The sequence below is a fragment of the Eutrema salsugineum genome, unplaced genomic scaffold (genome assembly GCF_000478725.1).
Source record: "Eutrema salsugineum unplaced genomic scaffold, Eutsalg1_0 scaffold_1, whole genome shotgun sequence".
Lineage (NCBI taxonomy): Eukaryota > Viridiplantae > Streptophyta > Magnoliopsida > Brassicales > Brassicaceae > Eutrema > Eutrema salsugineum.
The window spans coordinates 10,350,546-10,368,423 of record NW_006256909.1 but is presented as its reverse complement, the minus strand read 5'-3'; the positions used below and the strand labels follow the sequence as shown (position 1 = coordinate 10,368,423).

The 17,878-nt window shown below is 34.8% G+C and overlaps 3 protein-coding genes and 1 pseudogene across 4 annotated transcripts; all 4 read right to left on the bottom strand.

Moving 5' to 3' along the window:
• Window positions 1-1,514: 1,514 nt before the first annotated feature.
• LOC18030959 (probable enoyl-CoA hydratase 2, mitochondrial) lies at window positions 1,515-3,963 on the bottom strand. Its single transcript, XM_024150093.1, has 7 exons — window positions 3,658-3,963; window positions 3,064-3,233; window positions 2,893-2,967; window positions 2,406-2,496; window positions 2,266-2,317; window positions 2,066-2,169; window positions 1,515-1,922 (listed from the first exon to the last, which is right to left on the bottom strand). The coding sequence occupies exons 1-7, from the start codon at window positions 3,815-3,817 to the stop codon at window positions 1,669-1,671; spliced, it is 906 nt and encodes a 301-aa protein (XP_024005861.1). The 5' UTR covers window positions 3,818-3,963; the 3' UTR covers window positions 1,515-1,668.
• A 121-nt stretch (window positions 3,964-4,084) lies between these two features.
• LOC18030958 lies at window positions 4,085-6,584 on the bottom strand. The gene is made up of 8 exons (XM_024150092.1): window positions 6,535-6,584; window positions 6,394-6,430; window positions 6,105-6,313; window positions 5,988-6,024; window positions 5,697-5,896; window positions 5,523-5,559; window positions 5,158-5,393; window positions 4,085-4,925 (listed from the first exon to the last, which is right to left on the bottom strand). The coding sequence occupies exons 1-8, from the start codon at window positions 6,553-6,555 to the stop codon at window positions 4,266-4,268; spliced, it is 1,437 nt and encodes a 478-aa protein (XP_024005860.1). The 5' UTR covers window positions 6,556-6,584; the 3' UTR covers window positions 4,085-4,265.
• Window positions 6,585-7,692: 1,108 nt separating this feature from the next.
• LOC18030957 lies at window positions 7,693-11,649 on the bottom strand (annotated as a pseudogene).
• A 1,319-nt stretch (window positions 11,650-12,968) lies between these two features.
• LOC18030955 (polycomb group protein VERNALIZATION 2) lies at window positions 12,969-16,902 on the bottom strand. 2 transcript variants are annotated; one of them, XM_024149945.1, is made up of 15 exons: window positions 16,771-16,902; window positions 16,273-16,521; window positions 16,026-16,081; window positions 15,789-15,856; window positions 15,634-15,686; window positions 15,388-15,441; window positions 15,239-15,298; window positions 15,112-15,155; window positions 14,884-15,008; window positions 14,542-14,731; window positions 14,374-14,422; window positions 14,091-14,174; window positions 13,909-13,994; window positions 13,622-13,711; window positions 12,969-13,531 (listed from the first exon to the last, which is right to left on the bottom strand). In XM_024149945.1, exons 2-15 carry the CDS (start codon window positions 16,396-16,398, stop codon window positions 13,282-13,284), a joined length of 1,335 nt encoding a protein of 444 aa, XP_024005713.1. In that variant the 5' UTR covers window positions 16,399-16,521; window positions 16,771-16,902; the 3' UTR covers window positions 12,969-13,281. The 2 variants fall into 2 exon arrangements, with proteins under 2 accessions (XP_024005713.1, XP_006414298.1); XM_006414235.2 differs by having other exon boundaries at window positions 12,973-13,531; window positions 13,909-13,988.
• Between the last annotated feature and the right edge of the window lie 976 nt (window positions 16,903-17,878).

Here is a 17,878-nt window from a genome sequence, read left to right as displayed (position 1 = left end):
GGTTGAAAAGTGTGTAGTATCTATGAGACGGATAGACATAGAAAGTATAAATTCACTTAAAAAAAAAAAAACAAAATTTACTTAGAAATTTTCCATATAGTATATAGGGCAAAGTAGAGTATCTGATATATCAGTTAAAATTCTTTTTCTTGTTTTTTTGCTATAATGTTAAGCGTAAGTATGAAAACACAGTCATTTTTTTTTTTAATTTAATAATGGGATTTCAAAGGTTTTCTAGGCTCAAAGACTAATTTCACGAGGCCTTGCATCCGAGTATGAGGCCTTGCATCCAAGTACGCGTTCGAAAATATTCCAAATTTAAAATGCGGTTAGGTGGCCAAAGCGATTCGAACCCAAGAATCCCCACTTGAAAGTTATCGACTTGGTTAAAATGAAAACACAGTCATTTCGAAAATACAATTTCGTAACAAGGCCAAAAATTATGAACCCGATAATCTTGGTCGGGTAATGCAGAAAAGGGAGCAGATTATAAAACTTGTTAAGTGTTAAGTGTAGAATAATTAAGGGGTAATTAATTGATCATTTAAAGAATATCGCAGAGGTCGCGTAGGCATATGACCCCGGAAGAATCTGGATTCCCTTCTTTTGGTCTGGTTACGCTAAAGCTTTCTTCTTACGTAGCAGCTGTCTTAAAACATTAAAGTAAACAACTATTACTAACAAAATCAATGTTTTTAAAAAAATAAGACACTTAAGTACTAGATCTAACACATTTGATTTTGTTCACCGGACCTGAGAAGACTAATAAATACTAGTAACGATTCTTTTTCTTTCATCAAGACCGAACTTGTCCACAAAGCATCTATACCTTTTGAATATAATGAACTTTAAAATCCATAAAAGGAATAACAAGAACCGAATTTATCCTATTCTTATGTTGTTGAAGTTTATTGTTTTTGAATTCATTATAATTTAGTCTTCACTGATTTTAAACCTCAGCTATTTATTGATTTTAGGTTAACAGTTATTTATAAGTGCTACACTATTCCATAAATAAATTCCTATCGCTTAGAGTTACGAGTGTCCATAATCTTTGCATTGTTGATTTAATCACTAAAATATAATGGTTCTTAATAATTTTGTTTTGATAAATAGAAACATTAGTTTTTTCATGCAAATTCAGTGTTTATGATTTAGTCAAGAATCACTGAGATAACTTTGACACGTCAAATTGGAAAAAGAGTCTAATCATCAACACATCATTTTGGCACCACTTTGATGGGTCGGTGGATCACTGGTCGGCTACTTTTACTGACTCCAAACCATTTTTTCCCATTTTTACTTTTAGACTTTCAAATCTTTCAAGGAAATAGTGTGTATAATACTTTTATGCACAACGTTGCTTAGCAAAGTTATTAGATATATTAACACTGCAAATAACATTTCTGCAACTACTAGAGATCAGATGACGTATGGGTAATTAAAACTTATGAAACAAAGTTCAAGTAAACGTTCCATTAGCTTAAAATATATGCAAAAAGTATAACCAATTATCAAGTCCATGAATGCACGAACACTAACAGTGATATTTATTTCCTTCTTTTCTGTGTCATACACATTATGTGATCCGAAACTATCCCCGGTTATTAACATCCAATTCAATGGTAATCTCCCCCGGTTTTTTGAAATTAAATAGATAAAGATCTTTTACTTGCCAGTGTAAAAAGGCTTACGCTTCTCAGCAAAAGCAGCTAATCCTTCAAGACGATCTTCGGTATTAAGAAGCTTCTGATAACACATCTCTTCTACCTCCAAACCTGAAGCCATATTCGTCTCTATTCCTTCATCAATCGCTTTCTTCGCCATTTTTATAGCCATTGGACCTTTTTCATTTATCTGCTGAGCAATTTCAATTGCTTTCTTATGAGCCTCACCCTCCGTAACACAAAAGTTCACAAGCCCTGCAACATACACACACACACACACACACACACACACACACACACACACAAAAGAGAGCATATGAATCATCTTTTATCTAAGTATATATCAAAAAACAAGATCACGAATCATTATGAGAAATGCAACTTTAATAGTCAAAGACCTGTGTGTGCAGCTTCTCTTGCATCAATCTTTCGACCTGTGAATATGAGTTCCTTTGATACCGATCTCCCAACCAGCCTCGAGAGCCTCTGTGTCCCACCAGCCCTTTAATAGCCAAGAGAAAGAAATCATCACAACACTAATAGAAAGGGTGATGATAAGAGAATCTTTTTATCAAGAGTAATGAAGCTTATTCTGTACCCAGGGATTATAGCGAGCCCTGTTTCAGGCAAGCCAAATACTGCATTTTCGCCTGAAAAAAATTCGGAGTATTACAATAATTTCTCATCTTGGCATGTAGATTACAATTAAAAAAAATTAACAAGATATGAAAAAATTACCACAGATTCGAAGATCACAGGATAGAGCCATTTCAAGTCCACCTCCCAGTGCTGCACCTTCTATTGTAGCAATAGTAGGGATACTCAGTGCCTAGAAAACAAAAGTCTTCAAAGTCACTATAGCATATGCCAATCTCATGAAGACTCAAATCCTAAAGCTTTTACATGGAAATAAAAGAATACATGAAGCTCGGGCGGAGAATAATTAAACAAGTACTTCAAATAATTTTCATATATCCCTAAAAAAGCACTATCCATATCTCTTCTGTTTTGTAATATTAAAGACAATTAAATTCCGAATCCTGAGAAAGTAAAGCTAAGTCTACAAATGTAGAAGTTCTTCCTAACGATTTGATGAGAAACTTTGTATAGATTAATGCCAAACATACTTAAATTGACAATTAACTTTACCGAACAATCTTTTCACGAATGAGGGTAGCAGCTAATCTAATCTATGAGAACCAACAAGGATATATGAGCATAGTACCTCAATGAACGAGAACATGTAGCGCAACGAGTTGACATATGTGTGAACCTCAGATGGACTCATAGTTCTACGTTCCTGACATCACAACAAATAAAGAAAAACAGAGATTTTCAAACATGGCTAGCATATTGAATGCCAACATTCCAGAAGAAATTACAGTGGGAAAACTACCTTCAGATCTGCACCTGCACAGAAAACTCCTGGAACCAGACTTCTGATCATCACAACCCTAGCGGAACTATCCTGATGTATGGTCTCAAATGTGTTCTGGAGACTTTTCAGCATCTCCTTATTAATGGCATTTTTGGCCACAGGCCTGTCTAGATTGACCTCGATAATCCCTGTAATACATATACACACTAGTGCATTTGTCATCTTTCCTTCATGTGATTTCTATTTCTGCAATGATTAGGTGTAAACTCAAAAAGTCACCAGAACATTAGAGAAACGACACATTGATCAGACAATAACTATGCTCAGACATTCAAACTTCAAATAAGAAACTAAATGAACAAATATTTTCAGGACGAGATCAAATTACCAGAAATAATAAGAACTGGTGACTAACGGTTTAGCTAGAGAAACAAACAGCATAACAGAGAGAAGTCGAACACAATCAACCCAGGAAAAAAGGGTATTAATGAACCCTAACAGATACAAGGAACTACTCAAATTGCTCAGCAAAAGCCATTACAGTTAAGCTGAAACAAATAGAACCCATAAAACACACCAATTCGATAAGGAAAAAATGAAAAGTAAAATTACCAGAATCGGAACCAGAGAGACGGTTAAGCTTGACAGATTCAGGCGGAGCGGTTTCAATGATGAGAGACCGGCAGGTCTGATGCATGCAGTTTCGGCTGAGAGATGGTAATCCGGCTAATTGGAGCAAACTGTCTCGGCGGAGATACTTGAAGAAGCTCATCTTCACCGTATCTGACCCGTGAACCCTCCAAAGTTTTGATTTTTAAAAACCTTTTTCCTTTTTTAGCTAAAAAATGCAGAGTCTGAAGAAAAACTTCTCCGGGTCCAGAAATAATTTATGAACTGTTGTATTTTGTTTTTTGCCCCGGTGCAAGCAGTTTAGGTAAAAAAACCTTCCCTTTGAAAAAAGAAGGCTTTATGTCTTTTCTTTGTTTAGTACTCAATGGTCAATGCTTATCCAAATACGAATGTTCTTGGATCTGATTCAGGTTTTTTTGGGGGTTTCGGTTCGGGTTTCAAATAGTGTATTTAAAAGGAATCTAAATGAATTAGTTTTGGTCTGATCCGGTCTGTGTTATCTACCAGTTTGAGCATAATATGGAAAAACACAAAAAGAGAGGGAAAGAATGCGATACATTGTTGATGAAACCTGAAGCCTTCTTAAAGACTCAGACTTTATGTACCCATGCATCAAGTCGGAGCTGTTTCAATGGTGGACCTGATTTCCCTTTGTTTCTCTGAGGGCAATGCCATTTTCCTGCAATCTCCTCGGCTCCAGAGAACTGGTGATTCGACATTTCCCCCAAAACTCTTCTCTTCTTCTTTCTTTCTTCTTTGTCTTCCTCCCCAGCTATGTTCTTTAACTCTTCACCTCTCGAACACCCCATTAGAACTCCTCTATTTGGCTTAGTCATGGAACATCGGTCTCTTGCTTCTCTGAATCTCGCCCTTTTCATCGTCACAAATCCAGTTTCAGTGCTTTTCCTGTCAGCATTTTCCTTGTCATCTGATTCTTGGTCTACTGACTCCAAGTTTTCATCTAGACAAGCCTTCTGAGCGGTCTTTTTTGGAGACTTTTGTCTACTAGAGCTCATGGAAATGGTTTCTTGGATATGTTGCAGTCTCAGCTCATGTAAAGAAGCTTCGTTCTTCAAGGGAAATTGCGGCTCTGGGTTGTACCGGGAAATTCGAGGACTACACCTTGGTTCACAGAATACTGGTTCTTGCTCTAAGCTTGATTCTTGTTTCACTTCTTTCGTTGAGTCATTGAATAATCCAACTGATGACTTCTTTTCCATTTCTTGGTTGTCTGAGGAGACCTCATTGGTCTAACATGTACAATTGAGAAAGAGTCAGTGAGAGCTCACAGAATTAAAGGCCAAAACTAAACTGTGCAATTGAGAAAAAGTCAGCGAGAGAACACAGAATTAAAAGCCAAAACTAAACTGTGCGATAATAACTGACAACTGGTTTAATATAATTTGTTGTGATCCCCAGAGTCATCTTTCTTTAAACTACAATGATTTCCCTTTGTCTAGAAGGTTCAAGAACATGACCTACCGTGTCTGCAGCTATGTTTTCCTTGCAGTCATCTGAACTTAACTTGCTAGTAGAAACATTCTCTTGCTTGCTCATAGTTTTTCGGAAAATACCACAGCTAGTTTCTTCCTCTGTGTCACTCTCGTTAATGATTAATTGGTCTTTCCCAGAAGAATGAAATTCAAGTTCATGAGTATCTGTAAGCTGAGGAGATTGATACTCATAGCTGGGAAACCAGTTTCTGACATCAGGAGGCTCTGATAAAACAAGTAAGATTCAACTTCTGGCGTACTTAACTATAATCCTGAGACAACTTATTAATAACACATTTCATCAAAGCAAACAGATAGTAACATTATATGTAACAAACAACTGGCTTTACTCACCCGAAAGAACAGACTGCGACTGAGAGAAATCTGAAACCTGCAAACAGACTAATTCGTCAGCCAGATTGAGAAACAATAAGAGCTAAGAGAACACAGATTTATTATTTATATTAGAAAACCAGCTGATGTAACTATGGCATAAAAAGTAAAAAGTCAGGAGTTTAATAGCAAGACCTTTGCAAAAGAGGCAAGTTCTTGCTCAGATAACCTAGGACAAACATCGTTTCCATCAATTTTTGTTGCCTCTTCTTCTGTTTGCGTCTCCTTTACACGTTCACTCTCTCCAGGAATCGAATATTCAAGACCATCACTTGTATCCAGCACCGGCGATTCATAGACGTAGCTCGAGAACCAATTACGTATATCAAGAGGTTCTGAGAAGCAAACAAGCTTAGGTTACAACATAATCTCATCAACAGCTAAGAGACTTTCCATATTCCCCATAAGTTTAACAAGAGGATTTACCAGAAGGAAGTGATTCATTGAGAGTCGTATCTGAAATCTGCCCAAAAGTAAAATGAATTAAAAGCGTTCTAACAAAATCGAATACCCTAAAACCTGCAATGTGTGAGATATTACTACCTGTTTCATCTTCTTGTACATAGGCTTATGATCTTTGTTCGAGACAAATTTCTCAGGAGATCTGATTTCGGGAACAGCAACGCCAAGATTTTCTTGTTCTTCTCCAACAGAAAACTGATTTAGTTCGCTTTCACTTTCTTTTACTGAAGAACTCAATTGGAACGATTCATAGACATAACTGGAAAACCAGTTCGTAATATCTGGTGGTTCTGTAGGAAATCAATACCCAGAAATGTCAGAATTGCAATTAAGGCGTATGATAATTAAACCCCAGTAATTAATTACTCACCGGAAATGGGAGATGGCGAATCGGAGTATCCAGGTTCCTGCCAGAAAGATTAATCGGAGATTTCAGTTAATAAAAAGAAATTATAAACTCGAAATCTCAACAAATTCACCAAAAATCAGAAAGTAGGTTATACAAAAGTACCAGCGAGATAAATTCCTCCATTAGAGCTCTGTACTCCGTCTCACACTCTCTCTCTCAATCTTTCTTTTACCCCTCAGGCTTCTGCAATTTGAGAGGTTTATTTTACTTTTCGAATTTCTTTGGTTTCGCGCGCTAATTTTCCCTCAAATTATGCGAAGCGGAAAACTAAATATAATATTGGACCTTATAATTTTTTTTTTTCTTACGGCATTGGGCCTTATAATTTGAATGCCTATAATCTTAATCTAAACCCTACTTTGCAGTTTTTGGAACAGATTTTGGTAATTGTTTTTTTTTTTAAAAAAACCAAGTTTTTGATTCTGATCAAAAGTATTCCCTAAGTTTTAGAAAAACTAGATTTTCCATAGTTTTTTCAATTCCTACGTAGAAACTAGAATCAAAAAATCAAAACTAGGGTCATGAATGTTTGAATTATTTTTAAATTTTGGTTTTTGGCTTAGAAGGAAAAAAATTTGCAAAAAGAAAAATAAAAAATCTCAGCAATTAATGAAAAAAAATATCTATGTAGGAATTGGTAAATCAGTAGAAAATCTAGTTTTTATAAAAATTAGGGAATCCCTTTAACCAAAATCATGATTGGATGAAAAATTGGTTTTTGAAAAAATAAAAATAAAAATCTGTTCCAAAAACTGCAAACAATCAAGGCCTAGAACATATATGGGGTTTTCCCATTAATTGCTGAGATTTTTTATTTTTATTTTTTTTTGCAAATTTTTTCCTTCTAATCCAAAAACTAAAATAATTCACCATTCCAGTTTCTTAAAACCTAAAATTTACAGAAAAATCAAAAACCAAAAACCAAAATCTAAAAACCATGCAAACATTAATGGTCTAATTAAAGATCTTCTCACTAACTAGCATTTCTATTAAGGAATAGTGCATTGAGATAAATAAAATGAATATACAAGAAAGACGAATTTAATTTGGAAAAAAACAAGAAGAATAACATTTTAAGTTATAACTAATAAAAAGTTTTATTTGTAGGTTTTAACTGATAAAAAGTTGACCATAATACATTTTCCCAAGTAAAATTTGCAATCAGTTGCAGGCTAAAAAGGTTAAATATCTCTCTGTTTGGTAAAAGATGGAAGTTGCAATCCGAGAAACGGAGTCGTTTTTGAATCGGAGATCTTCCTATTACTTGTCTTTGCTGTTCTTGTCACCGTCGTCAACCTCCATATCGTTATTAATGTTTACGTCAGCATCCTTATCCTCGCGATGATCCACACTGTTCTTGTTTTTGGTGTTGCGTGAGTTATTTCTGCAGGTCTCGAGGAACGTATTGCAGTTGTTGATGGTGGTCGCGTCAACAAGTCCATAGTTCCATAGTCTAACCAAAAATGTTCTCCAACACCTGAACAACATACAAATGTTGTTGTTATTGTGTATACAAAATGTTCTTGGTGTACTATATAAATACATATATAATTCTGGAGAGATTTACCAGCAGAGTGATGTGCATTGGAGCAATTCGATCTTGTGAAACTTTGTAAACGCTTCACAAGCCCAAGGAACATGACAATCTGCGAGAATCCTGCAACAAAAAATCATATTTTGATTTGAGCATAAAATGTTCCATAACAAAAATCATATTTTGATTTAAGCAAAAGTTCCATAACCAAAATCATTAGTGGTGGATCGTCGATCAATCTATTCAATATCTATATATTAGATAACCTATTCTATAGCAAAAGCAATTCTTCTATTGTATATAGTTAGCATGACTCTCACGTAAACCTGTGCATATGTTTGTATTAAAGTGTCTTACCTTTGCTTCTTTACAAATGTGTTCCAAATGTACATGAACCTTTTCTGCACTTTAGTGTTATCCGCAGAATTATCAAGCATCTGTTTCAAAAGCCATTAGCAAGCTACATCATACATCATTGTTCATTATTTATTAAATGAAATTCAGAATGAAATCATGGAATACCTGGCTATCTTCGAGATCTGCAACCTCATCATCAACTTCATCTTCACTATCTTCTTCAGCCATTGCCAGCTCAAGTGACATTGGCTTTGTCACAAAAACATGCAACAGTTTTTTTGGTTAGTGGCAATATAACAGTGACAACATGGACATCGAAATTATTCGCGTGGATACAAACAGTAGCATAAATACAAACTATTAATGAGAAAGAGTAACATGGAATTGGGACCAAGTCTACTTTGATAGTATTTTATAACGTGCAATTCAAATAACATGCAAAATAAGTCGTCCAAGGAACTTGAATCACCTGGCCTGTGCGAGAATGATAGAACTGGCGTTTCTGGAGAAGTTGGTGGCTGGAAGAAAAGTTCCCGGTTAATATGGCAGTTAAGTAATTCATAATAGGAAGAACAGCTTTTGATTTATAAACAGGAATGGTAAACTGAGTGTCATGATGAACAAACCTTGTAGCCTCTGATCGCTCAGCAGATAACTTTCTTGTCTTAGCAGGAGAGGCCACCACAGCTTCGCTTGTTAACATAGCTTTACCATCAGAGTCCAGAGAAGATTGAGCAATGGCTGGTGGAGTGTTGCTAGTCATCCCAAATTGTCCAGCGAGATTACTTGACTCAGGATTTCCTAAACCACGGTTTCCTGCAGCATGCCATTAAAATAACCGAATAATTCAGACACTGTATATCTTCTCCTAAAATTTTTGAAGCGCAAAGCCAAAAGGAGAAGAGGAGAATTTACCATCATTCAGCAGTGCGTTTCCATTTTCTGTCTCATTAGCTAAACTGGGTGAATCCATCGGTAAAAAGCGTACATTAAGACGCCTTTTTCTACCACCTCTTTGTGTATGCTGATGAGGGTTGGAACTGGAAGACATTATGTTTGGGTTCAAGGAGATGAGTTGAAAAGAAAAGCAAAGGAGATGAATTGAAAAGAAATGCAAAGGAGATGAGTTGAAGAGAAAAGCAAAGGAGTTGCTGATATTTAAGGGGTTGTGAAAAGTCTGGCTTTTGATAAGTTACCAAAAAGAGAACGGTTCAAACTTATCTTGTTGACTTGCTTCTACCTGATATCAAAAAGGAAGGATATCAACTAAAATTGACCAGCTGTAGATTTTACTAAGCTACCAAATTTATCGTAGGTGACCTCAAATCCGAATGCATAGAGACATTAATGTGGGGTTATTGAGAGTTAGATTTATAAAGATTTTTATTCAATCATGGTTTTTAATAAAGTCTAAATCCATTGATTTTATTTCTTTATAAAAATTCAAAGATTTTGATTCATGTATTTATAATCTCTCCATTAATAGAGTTTGAAAATCCATTGTTATTCAATTAAAAGAGTTGAATAAGTCAGTTAAAATCTTATGTTATTCAAGTTTAACCGACTCTTACAACTGATTTTAGGTGAAAGAGTTAAACTATTTTTATGTGTTAAATGTAGCAATCAAAATCTAACATTTTACCTTCAGATTTTGATAATTCTAAAATATAATTCTAAAATTATTAACCTTATGTTACTCTCTTTTCCCTCTATTTTTTCTTTTCTCTCCATTTTTGACTTTTCCCTGGTCCATTTCTCTATTTTTCCTCGCACATATCTTTTTCCCTTCTCCATTCGAGAATACAAGACGTTTTTGTTAGTATGTCAGTGGAAGAAAATTAGGATGGATTCAAACCAATACAGAGTGAATGTGTTTTTTTTTTTTCTTAGGTTGCATTTTTTATGTTGGTTTTTTTGTTACGTATGTGTTTTATAGGTTGTTTTTTTCTTTGATCTTTTTAAATCTAAAATTTATTGAGAATTCTATTCTATTATATTTTAAATGATATCATGTGACTTTCTAAATACACTACTAAGTAATTTAAAATTTTAAACAACTCATATATAATAGATTCTAAATAAATTAAAAAAATTTAAAATCTGATCTACTCCATTCTAATGGAGTTGATTTCAACATATAGAACCAATAACACCCTCTTAGTTGATTTTAAAAGTCATGAAATTTGTCAATTTTTTTAGAGTTTTGTTGGATTTGTAAAATTTGGAGAGAGTTTGGATTTAAACAATCCACAAAATATTTGTAATATGACAAGACCTTGAGAATCCAAAGGATATAAATAGTATTTTAAGAATCATGATTTATGAATTAAATTGTAAAGAATCATTATTCAGTAACAATAGATTATAACAGAATCAGATAATCATTAAAATGTAAACTTTTTGAATAACAATGGATTTTGGATAGTTTATAAAAATCATCAAATCAATAACAATAGATTTTTATAATCTGTAAATGAATAACAGTGGAATCTATTAAGAATGTAAAATTCCACAAACCAATAACCATAGAATTTTAGATTCTTAAAATCTTCATAAATCAACCTCCCAATAACATCTTCTAAGCCCTAACTGTCTGGTAGTCTTTTGAAACCTACAATAGGAAAGACCCTTATTAACTATAACTATAAGCTCCATTTGGAACACTTTTGCTCGGATAACCACACTCGGCAGTTTAAAAAGAGCGAGAAGATCAACATAACACAAAATATGCAAGTATACGACAAGAAACAGCAGCAGCATTTCACAAATGTGTTAAATATGGAAGGCCTCCGAATAGTTTCCGACCTTGAAGCTACCACATAGCATATCGCAAAATGGACAAGAACAATTCTCCATAACTACATGCCAATACAGAAAATTAGTAGTTTTGGTCTGATCCACTCTTGTGTTATCTACCAGTTTGAGCATAATATGGAAAACTACAAAAAGAGAGGGATATAATATGATACATTGTTGATGAAACGTGAAGCCTTCTTAAAGACTCAGACTTTATGTACCCATGCATCAAGTCGGAGCTGTTTCAATAGTGGACCTGATTTCCATTTATTTCTCTGAGGGCAATGCCATTTTCCTGGAATCTCCACGACTCCAGAGAACTGGTGATTCGACATCTCCCCCAAAACTCTTCTCTTCTTCTTTCTTTCTTCTTTGTCTTCCTCCCCAGCTATGTTCTTTAACTCTTCACCTCTCGAACACCCCATTAGAACTCCTCTATTTGGTTTAGTCATGGAACATCTGTCTCTTGCTTCTCTGAATCTCGCCCTTTTCATCGTCACAAATCCAGTTTCAGTGGTTTTCCTTGTCATCTGATTCTTGGTCTACTGACTCCAGGTTTTCATCTAGACAAGCCTTCTGAGCGGCCTTTTTTGGAGACTTTTGTCTACTGGAGCTCATGGAAATGGTTTCTTGGATATGTTGCTGTGTCAGCTCATGTAAAGAAGCTTCGTTCTTCAAAGGAAATTGCAGTTTTGGGTTGTACCGGGAAATTCCAGGGCTACACCTTGGTTCACAGAATACTGGTTCCTGCTTGAAGCTTGATTCTTTTTTCACTTCTTTCTTTGAGTCATTGAACAATCCAACTGATGAATTATTTTCCATTTCTTCGTTGTCTGAGGAGACCTCATAGGTCTAACATGTACAATTGAGAAAGAGTCAGTGTTTCTCTCTCTCTCTCTCTCTCTCTCTCTCTCTCTCTCTCTCTCTCTCTCTCTCTCTCTCTCTCTCTCTCTCTCTCTCTCTCTCTCTCTCTCTCTCTCTCTCTCTCTCTCTCTCTTACCACTTAGGCTTCTGCAATTTGAGAGATTTATTTTACTTTTCGAATTTCTTTTGTTTCGCGCGCTAATTTCCCCTAAAATTATGGGAAGCGGAGAACTTATTGGACCTTAGAATTTTTTCTTTCTTATAATTTAATTTGAATGCCTATAATCTGTAAACCCTAATTAATTAAAAATCTTCTCACTAATTAGCATTTCTATGAGGGATTAGTGCATTGAGAGAAATAAAATGAATTAGTGAATATTTTCGCGTTTTGCGCAGACTGATATAATTTTTTATTTGATTGTTTAAAATTTAATAATAGTTTGGATTCATTGAGTTTCTGTTCTTTATTATTGAGTATATTTGCTTGTTAGTTTTTTTGCATTTTAATGTTTGAAGACATGATGCTGACTATAAATATTTTTTTTGTCTATTGGGCTGATACGGTTTTTGAACGAGGATACAAACTATATATATACTCACAATCATAGAACAAAAATATAATGATTTGAAGTACTGAAGTACTGTACGGATTTATTCAACAAAAAACGAAGATGTTTAAAAATTTAAAAGGGTGTGAGAATATTAAAGAAAAATCGTGTATATATTTATACTAAAAGATTTGAAATCAAAAACTCTAATCTAAACATCATAAATACCGTTATTATTATTTTTTTTACTTTTTTCATTAGTTTACAAAATTTCGGTTTTAAAAATTTTTAGAAACGGTTTGATTGACATTAAACCATAATAATTTAGAGCGTTTTGTTTTAAGTTATTTTAATACATCATAAAAAATAAATAAAAATGCCATATAATTGAAAAATAAGGTAAGTGTTTTTATAGCCAAATTTTTTTTTAAAGCTGACACGTAAGCAAAACATTCTGAAACTCGCTGTGGAGCTGACATCTAAGCAAATCACTACACAAATAAGAATTTCTACTAAGGATTAGTGCATTGAGAGAAATAAAATGAATAAACAAGAAAATATGAATTAATGAGAAGAAAACAAGAAGAATAACATTCTAAGTTCTAACTGATAAAAGTTGAGCAGAATACATTTTCCCAAGTAAAAATTGCAATCATTAGCAGACTAAAAAGGTTAAATATCTCTCTGTTTGGTAAAAGATGGAAGTTGCAATTCGATAAACGGAGTCGTTTTGAATCGGAGATCTTCCTATTACTTGTCTTTGCTGTTTTTGTCACCGTCGTCAACATCCATATCCTCGCGATGATCCACACTGTTATTTTTGTTGGTGTTGTCTGAGTCATTGTTGTTGGTGTTGTTGGTGTTGTTGGTGTTGCCTGAGTTATTGTTGGTGTTGTCTGAGTTATTATCGCAAGTCTCGAGGATGAGATTGCAGTTGTTGATGGTGTTCGCGTCGACAAGTCCATGGTTCCATAGTTTGACCAAAAATGTTCTCCAACACCTGAACAACATACAAATGTTGTTGTTATTGTGTATACAAAATGTTCTTGGTGTATTATATAAATACATATATAATTCTGGAGAGATTTACCAGCAGAGTGATAAGCATTGGAGCAATTCGCTCTTGTGAAACTTTGAAAACGCTTCACAAGCCCAAGGAACATGACCATCCGCGAGAATCCTGCAACAAATAATCATATTTTGATTTGAGCAAAATGTTCCATAAGAAAAATCAATAGTGGTGGATCGATCAATCTATTCAACATCTATATATTATTAGATAACCTATTCTATAGCAAAAGCAATTCTACTGTACAGTATATCGTTACCATGAATCTCACGTAAACCTGTGCATATGTGTGTATTAATGTGTATTACCTTTGCTTCCTTACAAATGTGTTCCAGAGGTGCATGAGTCTCTTTTCGACTTTATTCACATCCACAAAGTCATCAAGCATCTGCAGCTTTTTTGTAAGTTTCAAAAGCCATTAGCAAGCTACATCATATACACCATTGTTCGTTGTTTATCAAATGAAATTCAGAAAGAAATCATGGAATACCTGGCGATCTTCGAGATCTGCAACGTCATCATCAACTTCATCTTCACTATCTCCACCAGACATCACTTGCTCAAGTGACATTGGCTTTGTCACAAAAACATGCAGTTTTTGGTTAGTGACAATATAACAGTAACATGGACATCTCATTATTCGCGTGGATATAGATACAAACTATTAATGAGAAAGAGTAACTTGGATTGGGAACAAGTCTACTTTGGTAGGATATGATAACGGTGCAATTCAAATAACATGCAAAATAAGTCGGTGAAGGAACTTGAATCACCTGACCTCCGTGAGAATGATAGAACTGGCGTTTCTGGAGAAGTAGGTTGCTGAAAGAAAAATTTCCGGTTAATATGGCAGTTAAGGAAACAGCAATTCATAATAGGAAGAACAGGTTGTAAAAACAGGAATGGTAAACTACTAAAACTGACTGTCATGATGAACAAACCTTCTAGCCTCTGAGCGCTCAGCAGATAACTTTCTTGTCTTAGCAGGAGGGGCCACCACAGCTTCGCTTGTTAACATAGCTTTACCATCGGAGTCCAGAGAAGATTGAGCTATGGCTGGTGGAGTGTTGCTAGTCATCCCAAATTGTCCAGCGAGATTAGTTGACTCAGGATTTCCTAAACCACGGTTTCCTGCAGCATGCCATTAATTTTGTATATCAGTTATGGTAATATTTCCCTCGAGAAAAGAATGAGAGGAGAAGTACAATAACCGAATAATCAAGACACTATATCTTCTCCCAAAATTCGAAGCGCAAAGCCAAAAGGAGAAGAGGAGATTTTACCATCATTCAGCAGTGCGTTTCCATTTTCTGTCTCATTAGCTAAACTGGGTGAATCCATTGGTAAAAAGCGTACATTAAGTCGCCTTTTTCTACCACCTCTTTGTGTACGCTGACGAGGCTTCGAACTGCAAGACATTTTGTTTGGGTTCATGGAGATGTACTGAAAAGAAAAGCAAAGAATTTGCTGATATTTAAGGGGTTTTGAAAAGTTGGCTTTTGATAAGTTACCAAAAAGAGAACGGTTCAAACTTATCTTCTTGACTTCCTTCTACCTGAAATAAAGAAGGAAGGAATATCAACTAAAATGTTGACCACCTGAAGGTTTTACTAAGTTACCAAATTAAACGTAGCTGACCTCAAATCCGAATGCATCAAGTTTTACAGAGACATTAACTGTCTGGTATTCTTCTGAAACCTATAATAGGAAAGACCCTTATTAACTATGATTTCATATAAAAACAACAAGACATAGCAAAACAAGGAAATCCATTAAAAAGCACATACCACGAACTCAAATTCAAATAAGTCATGAAATGAATTTAAATGAAGTTGCAGCCCCTGCACAGACACAAGACAATGGATTGTAAGCTTCAAGTGGAACACGTTTTCCCGGATAACCACACTCGTCAGTTAAAAAGAGTGAGAAGATCAACGAAACACAAAATATGCAAGTATACGACATGAAACAGCAGCACCATTTCACAAATATGGAAGGCCTCGGAAGAAATCTCAGTAGTAATAGTTTCGCACCTTGAAGCTACCACATAGCATATCGCAAAATGGACAAGAACAATTCTCCATAACTGCATGACAATACAGAATTTTTTATAATAAAAAGTAAACTAGAGAAACATAGAGAGAGAGACACATACATCGAAATGCCCAAGAACAGAGAAAGAACTCACCTTCAGTTTTCTGAGATGTGTTATCGCAATCCCTATAGTTGAAAACTACCATCCCAGCAGATCTGGACCTAATCGAAACACAATAGAGAATTATAAGAGCATTAGCATGAACAGAGAAGAAACCTCTCAACATGTCCATATCTACTCAACATATCTACTCAACCTAGGTATAATGTATATATAATCTGTTTCCATAATCACTTTAGTGACTATTCAATCCAAGAAGAAATCTCATACCTTCTTAGGCCCTTTGCTCGAATTCTGTAGTTCAAGCTTCTTGGAAGAAACGATGGCTGCATAAACAAAGAACAAAGTGAAGATAAACATAAGAGGCAAAAGAAGCACAAACTCGCCACCATGAGTGAGTCACAGACCAGAATCAGCTAAACCTAAAACCCAAACTACTGTCTCACATGTGAGATTGAGCTAAAAACAAAAACTGATGAGAGACAGAGAGAGAGAGAGAGAGAGAAGCAAATCATACGTTGGATCGAGAGCGAATGTGAAGAATGTTGTAAAGCTGAACAGGTTTACAATATATCAAGAGATTCTCATCAGCTGAAATCACCTCCTCCGGTGAGGATTTCGCGCGACAATTTTGCCTACACATCCTCGGTTTCAAATTACAATCAGCCGATTTATGCAAAATCCTGAGGCCTCTAGGGTTTCTACTTCACAGCAATCAACTCGTCGATGCAACAATTAGATCCCTCAAATCTTCTGGGAAAGGATTCTGCAATAGAGCAATTGGGATTATCAATGGTCTTGAGAGTAAAATCGAAGGAGTAGATCGAGGAAACTAAAAAGACAAATTATAATAATCATTATACTATAGTATAGCTTCGATTTTGAGCTAGAGGTGAGACCAAAGAGAAACAAAAGATCTCAGATTACGAAGTGAATTCATGCTATAGTAATGTGGAAGCTAAAATATAAGATAAACATTAAGTTTTTAGGACAGGTGCGGAAACGAAGCTGAGACCTGATCGGAAAGACGAGTCGATGTGCCGGAGAAGAAGATAAACACTCGCCGGAAACCGAGGAGGATGAGGAGGAAGATTTAAAATCAGTGTGTGTAGATTGTCTATTTCTCTTTTTTTTTTTTTTTTTTTTTGGACCTCGATTGTCTATTTCTCTATTTATCTGTACCGAGCTTTCTTCTATGGTATTTTTTATTTCTTTTTCACCTTTACCAACTTTCCTTTTGTTCCCTACCCCTATAATCTTTTCTTATCTTATATGGAGTGTATATCTATCAAAACACAGCTCACATTATACAGTTAATCTGCAGTTTTTTGATAACCTTATATTTTTTTGTTAAAAGTTTTAATAACCTTATATAACTTTTCAGTTTTTATTTTTTACCACCATATTATGATGATTTATTAATTTACGCAAAACTAATTTTTTACAGTAATTGTAAATTAGAAATACAATAAAATAATTCTACAACAGCGTACCATTATACTTGTATTACAGAGATTTACGATAAACGATTTTACTTGCATCATATTTATGAATAACCATTTTATACTTTACCTTGCACCTCTAGTAAGGGTTTGTCTCTCTTGATCTGCAAAAATTCATAATGTTTGTCATTCTCATCAGTCAGCCATTGGACCATATATATTTCCACATTTGTTGTGTTGTTTGCGTAGAGAAAGATAAACATATGAAAATAACATAAATATTATGAGTTACATAAATTGTAAGTAAAAATAGTATGTAGATTATTAGTTGCGTGAGATCGATTTCTACATATATTGTGTTCTCATTAATAGAGAATCCAAGGAGTTCATAATGTTTCAAGGATTACGCTAAAACATATTTTAATACGTGATTCAGTGAAGAGTAAATAAACTTGTACACCACGAAAGAAGCGATCAAATCACTCGAGACACCAATGTGGGATATTTCAAAGGCCCTCTTACGCTAGAGTGACAAAAGGCTCGTAAAGAGGTTAAACGAGGAAGCAACCGCTTGAGATAGTATATGGTTGTTCTAAGATTTTAGGTGTTTAGGGTACATTTTGAATATTTTAAGATATATATTGGTCGAGACTCGAGAGTCAATATCTCTTATATATATAT

Bases quoted from the DNA above. Each gene is read 5' to 3' on its own strand.
- LOC18030959 (XM_024150093.1), bottom strand. From the start codon at position 3,817: ATGAGCTTCTTCAAGTATCTCCGCCGAGACAGTTTGCTCCAATTAGCC. The intron at 2,497-2,892 runs GTACTATGCTCA...TTTGTTTTCTAG, and splicing joins ACATGTTCTCGTTCATTGAG to GCACTGAGTATCCCTACTAT. The intron at 2,318-2,405 runs GTAATTTTTTCA...AATTTTTTTCAG, and splicing joins CTGTGATCTTCGAATCTGTG to GCGAAAATGCAGTATTTGGC.
- LOC18030958 (XM_024150092.1), bottom strand. From the start codon at position 6,555: ATGGAGGAATTTATCTCGCTG. The intron at 6,431-6,534 runs GTACTTTTGTAT...TCTTTCTGGCAG, and splicing joins TGGAGGAATTTATCTCGCTG to GAACCTGGATACTCCGATTC. The intron at 5,897-5,987 runs GTAAATCCTCTT...TTTGCTTCTCAG, and splicing joins CAATGAATCACTTCCTTCTG to AACCTCTTGATATACGTAAT.
- LOC18030955 (XM_024149945.1), bottom strand. From the start codon at position 16,398: ATGTGTAGGCAAAATTGTCGCGCGAAATCCTCACCGGAGGAGGTGATT. The intron at 14,423-14,541 runs GTTTGTTCATCA...TTTTTCTTTCAG, and splicing joins GAGCGCTCAGAGGCTAGAAG to CAACCTACTTCTCCAGAAAC. The intron at 13,532-13,621 runs GTAAATCTCTCC...TATGTTGTTCAG, and splicing joins CAATGCTTATCACTCTGCTG to GTGTTGGAGAACATTTTTGG.